The following is a 5,107-nucleotide window of genomic DNA, read 5'->3' as shown; positions in this document are numbered from 1 at the left end:
GTGGACGGATGAGTAGATGATAGATAGGTGGATAGATAAAGCCTTCCATAAAGACCACCGTTGGTAAACTGCTCATTTTTATATTCTGCTTCTTTTTTTTTTGCCATACATGAGGTTCTGCTCTGCCTCCTTGTTCTGTGGTGACTTGCCATGGCTCCCCTGAAAGCTGGTGGCATCAGACTTCTTTTCATCCCCATGGTCTTCATTCTAAAAGGCAGCACAGCAGGTGCTCAGATGCCAGTTTTGAGTGGCCAGTGTGGGAGGGCACAGTAGCCACAGCTGTTGGGAACCAGCTGTTCCATGTAGGGAGAAGTGGGAGTCTAATTCCTTTCCTGTCTATGTCTTGGCTACAGTGTCACCGCCACGGCCGCCAGCATCGGAGCTGCCGGCGTGCCCCAGGCCGGCCTAGTGACCATGGTAATCGTGCTCAGTGCTGTGGGCCTGCCCGCCGAGGACGTCACCCTCATCATCGCTGTTGACTGGCTCCTGTGAGTTGGAAAAGCTCGCCGCCTGGGTCGATGAAGACAGCTTCCCAGCCATGCAGAATCTAGTGTTCCTCACCTCACCCTAGACTGCCAAATGAGCCATCTGTTGCTTCTGCTTCCTTCCGCGCAGGCCAGCCGATAACGTGTTTAAAATTTAACTCTCCATAACTCTGAGCCGTGATTTTTAAAGCTAAGGATCTCCATTAGCTCATTATACCTGCTGATACTCAAGGTTGAACTGGGTACAGAACAAGATACACATAGTAAAGCAGCTGGCCAAGGCTCTAGGCAGTGTGAACCCGGCCCAGCCCTGGTTCAGAACCATCTAGTTTATAATCAGCCCACCTTTCCGGGCATCCCCAGAACCATTAAGAGTAGGACTCCGAATAAGGGCTTTGCAGTAAGACTGATTTAAGTTCCCATTCCTTCAGTAAATTCTTTATACTTTCTGAGGCTCAATTATCTATGAAATGGGAACAGTTCCAATGACCTCTCTGACTGCTTGTAAGGACTTGATGAGCTAGTGTAAGTGATGTTTCTGGAGCAGTGACTGGCAAACAATATGTGCTTTATAAACTACAAGTTTTAGTGATGGGGTTCCAATGAGGTGGACCGTCAGTCCTTTTGCTGTTCTGTTTGTGCTTTCTCTGCCTCTGCGCCTCTCTCTCTCCCTTTCTTCCTCTGCCCTTCTCCCCCTGTCTCCCTCTCTCCCCCTTCCCCTCTTCTTCCTCCTCCCCTCTTCCTCCCTCTCTGTCCCTTTTTCTCTCCTCTCTCGTCTCTCCTCTCTCCTCTCTCCTCTCTCTCTCTTTCTCTCTCTCTCTCCCTCCCTCCCTCCCTCTCTTTCTGTATCTCTCTCACACACACACCCTCCAAGGAACACAATAGAACATCAAGTGTAGGCATGTCTCCATGCCTCCCAAGGCTCAGGTTAGATCCTGCCTGGGCCTTACTCTATCCAAGATACCCATTTTGTACACTGTTCCCCAGCTTCCTGGTCTAGCTCCATCCCTTGCTCCCAGGGGAAAGTGTAGCACTTTGTTGAGCCTTCACTCAGCACCAGCTCAGACTTACTGGTAGAGTTGAACACCAGAGAGGTTCCACCTTGGCGTTAGCAGCTCAGCTTCCTGGGGACAAGGCCACCACAGCTCCCTTCTCAAAACAAAGGGAAACTCAGTTACCACACAGGGTCCTATTTATAGGTACACGGGTTGTGTTTCAGCATATATTTTGGAGGCCTGGAGGGACACAGTCCTGTCCATGATAAGGGAGGAACAGGGAGTTGGTTTCTGAGGGGTTTTTGGGGGGTGGGTGTTATTGGTACCATTGTTTATGTACATCCAGTGTGTTTTCAGAGGCTGTAAAGTCCATGGGAGGAGATTGCCCATCTTTCTCTTCTGGTGGATTCGAACCACCTGCCTTTGAGTTGGTAGTGCAACTTTTTACCTGCTAGGCCACCATAGCTCCCTGGATTTAGGCGAGTCATAATTATTTGTTGTAACACAGGTCATGTGTTCACCCTTATTTGTTGGAACACAGGTCAAGTGTTCACCCTTCTATTCCAGGCCTGAGTGGAGACTGGTCTACTGGTCAGTCAGTCATGGGGTAGCACCTTTTGCATTTGCTTTGTTCTGAAAACATTGCTTCTTTCCTCTCACCCACTGGCAAAGGGATATGGAATCTGGACCTACTAGTTGATTCGTGCTCTCGCCCACAGGGACCGGTTCCGGACCATGGTGAATGTTCTCGGAGATGCGTTTGGGACAGGCATTGTGGAGAAGCTCTCCAAGAAGGAGTTGGCGCAGATGGACATGTCTTCTGAAGTCAACATCGTGAATCCCTTTGCTTTGGAATCCACCATACTTGATAATGAAGACTCAGAGGCCAAGAAGTCTTACATCAACGGAGGCTTTGCCGTGGACAAGTCCGACACCATCTCGTTCACCCAGACCTCACAGTTCTAGAACCCATGGCCTCAGAGGCCTGCAGATGGGAAAGGCATCTCCACAAGAGTCGTCGTTTAGGAAATGAAAACATTAAGAAAAATAGACATCAATGGCCAACTGTACGTTTGGTTTGATACACGGACATGCAGATTTTTTCTATATTTGGATCCACAGCTTTTCTTCCCTGAGATTTGGGGTTTGTCATAGGGTGAGATGAAAAGAAATGGAGTAAAAGGAAAGTTGTATGTTCTAGGAGTTTTGGGATCTTTTTTAAATTATGTGAGAGAATTTGAAAGTATAATTAAATGACAGCTGTTGTGAGTAGGTAATGAATATGGCGGAGAAGCTGCTTTCTCATTCACCGAACAATGTTGTGAGATTTAAAAAAAAAAAAAAGAAAAGAAAATCCGTCATTGGTTACAAATTTTTACTCAGGATTTCTATTGGTGTGAATTCCCTTTGGCCTCTCACATTTTTATAGACGATGAGCCATCTAAACAATGCCCAGCTAATGTGCCAAAATGATCTACTTTGGATTCATCTCCAGCCAAGTTCAAAAACACAACTTTGAAAGGAAACAAACCAGCACAGCTCCGCAGTAGCAGTTTTAAGATGGGCGCATGGTGTCTGAAGAGAAAGGAGAAGGCTCGTTGTTCCTACATCCTACACTGGGATGTGGGTGACTGTTAATTCAGCATTCTGTATAGATTGAGATATATATATATGTGTGTGTATGTATGTATATATGTTTTTCATATCATTCTCCAGATAGAAATCAGGACTAGACTGTCCATGTGAAGTCACAAGCTCTCTTTGTACTCGAGTAATAACTCCAGCTCCTCACAGGGCGATTTTGGGGCTTCTCAGAGCTCCTCATTCAGGAGCTTGGTTGATTTTTACTAATCTTGGGGCCAACCTCAAAGCAGAGCTGGGTCCTGGCATGGCCATTCATTTTCAACCTCTGGATTCTCAGGTCCTGGAGAGAACCCATGTAAGCTGTATCTGAGGTTGTATACGTAAGGCTTTTAGATGTGCTGTTAGCCGCGTCAGCAGACTTCATTCTCCCCAGAACCATCATCCCCGATGAGAGATGCCAGGAGGGCACTGTCCTTGCATTCTAATGTCCACCAAGCAACAACTCAAGCTGCCAACTAAGGTTGTGTATAAATATCGATCCCTGAGGTTGAACAAGCCTCACTGGTCAGAGGGGTCCTCCTGAACATGCCCCTGGATTCTTAAGGAGTAAATGGCATGCTGGGGAGACCCTTCCATTGTACAACCCTTGTCCACCTTCTGCCAGAGAGGATCGTTCCAGGAAGGCCCTGATTTATAAACATCAGATTCATATACAAGTGTAGTTATCATCCAACCCCATAAAGCCTATCATATTAAAAATGTGAGGTATGTACATATCTGAAGTCTAGGGTAAGGAGTTATGCCGCCAACTCAAAGGAAAGTGGTTTGAATCCCCCAGCTGCTGCATTGGAGTAAGATGGTTGATCTCCTCCCATACAGCATCCGGCCTCTGGAAACGCACTGGAGGGTCAACTGTGAATCCGTTCTCAGTCAATGGCCAGGAACACGAAGAGCACAGTTCGTAACAAACACTGTGGGACATTTATCAAATCATTATTACTATATCAGGATAGAAAAGATTTTTTAATGTATCTGAAATTGTTTCAATTTTTTTACTGTAGAAAAGTACTATATAAGGGAGCTTTGATATATATGAGCCAAACCTAACTGTTCCAATTGATAAGCAAAGTCAACTCACAGCCAGTTTTAGGGACAACACGTCATAACCCAGGGACTGCTAGTCAGAGTCCTGATCCTCATTAAAATCCACTGCTGAAGGGGAGCTCTGGTGGCCTAGTGGCAAAAAGCTGCACTGCAATCCCAGATGTACACAGTTTGAATCCAGCAGATGCTCTGCTGAAGGAGGGGCACTCGCCTCCTGTACCAGTCGGATCCTGCTCTTTTGCAAAGACAGCTGCTGCTTAACGTCTGTATTTCAGTTCCCATCTTGTAAATAATGCTGAATACAGACCTGTGCTTACCCCAAGGTCCGACACCGTGTATTTCTGCAGCTTTGAGTAGCCCATGTCAGCCAGTTCTTTGATATTTAAGAAACCAGGAAATGTGCCAAAGACATCTGAACATAAATACTGGCTCCATCTTGACCACCCACACCTTAAACCCCATGAGAATGACACTGAATTGTAATGTAGAATTGAAATAATGACCAAGCAATGATTCCATGTGAACTTTTTAATACAAATATCCATGTTGTTTACAGGAAATAAATAACTACAATGAAGTTGAATAAGTAGTTAATCTTGTTCTTGGCGGGTTGCCATGGCCCGTGACACTTGAACTGGCTGATCTGTTCAAGGGCCTTGAGGTCACCTTTCTTTTGGGGTCTATCCATTTCACCACACACCAGGTGGAGAACTCATAAAAGACAATGGTGCTCCATTTAGCCTCAGTAAAAATTTCCCCGTCTTTCTTCCCCAAGTTTTGATCCTTTTTTTCTACTCATTTACCTTGCATAGGTGTGGGAAGATGGAGACTTGGCCTGTTGATACAGATTATAAATGTTATGTGCCGTCGAGTCGTTTGCGACTCATAGTGACCCTATGCACAACAGCCCTAAACCCTGCTCTATCCTGCGCCAACCGC

At 46.0% G+C, this 5,107-nt stretch overlaps 1 protein-coding gene across 1 annotated transcript in view; it reads left to right on the top strand.

The window, feature by feature from the left end:
- SLC1A1 (solute carrier family 1 (neuronal/epithelial high affinity glutamate transporter, system Xag), member 1) overlaps window positions 1-2,446 on the top strand; it is a 77,984-nt gene extending 75,538 nt beyond the window's left edge. The window contains exons 11-12 of the mRNA XM_006881366.1: window positions 354-488; window positions 2,200-2,446. Of these exons, the coding sequence (XP_006881428.1) occupies window positions 354-488; window positions 2,200-2,446 (382 nt within the window). The remainder of the gene's footprint in view (window positions 1-353; window positions 489-2,199) is intronic.
- Window positions 2,447-5,107: the final 2,661 nt, after the last annotated feature.

The sequence above is a fragment of the Elephantulus edwardii genome, unplaced genomic scaffold (genome assembly GCF_000299155.1).
Source record: "Elephantulus edwardii isolate Elephantulus edwardi_28Jun2011 unplaced genomic scaffold, EleEdw1.0 scaffold00014, whole genome shotgun sequence".
NCBI classification, from domain to species: Eukaryota; Metazoa; Chordata; class Mammalia; order Macroscelidea; family Macroscelididae; genus Elephantulus; species Elephantulus edwardii.
Note: the sequence above shows the minus strand (reverse complement) of the source record. Positions and strands in the feature narration are given on the sequence as shown.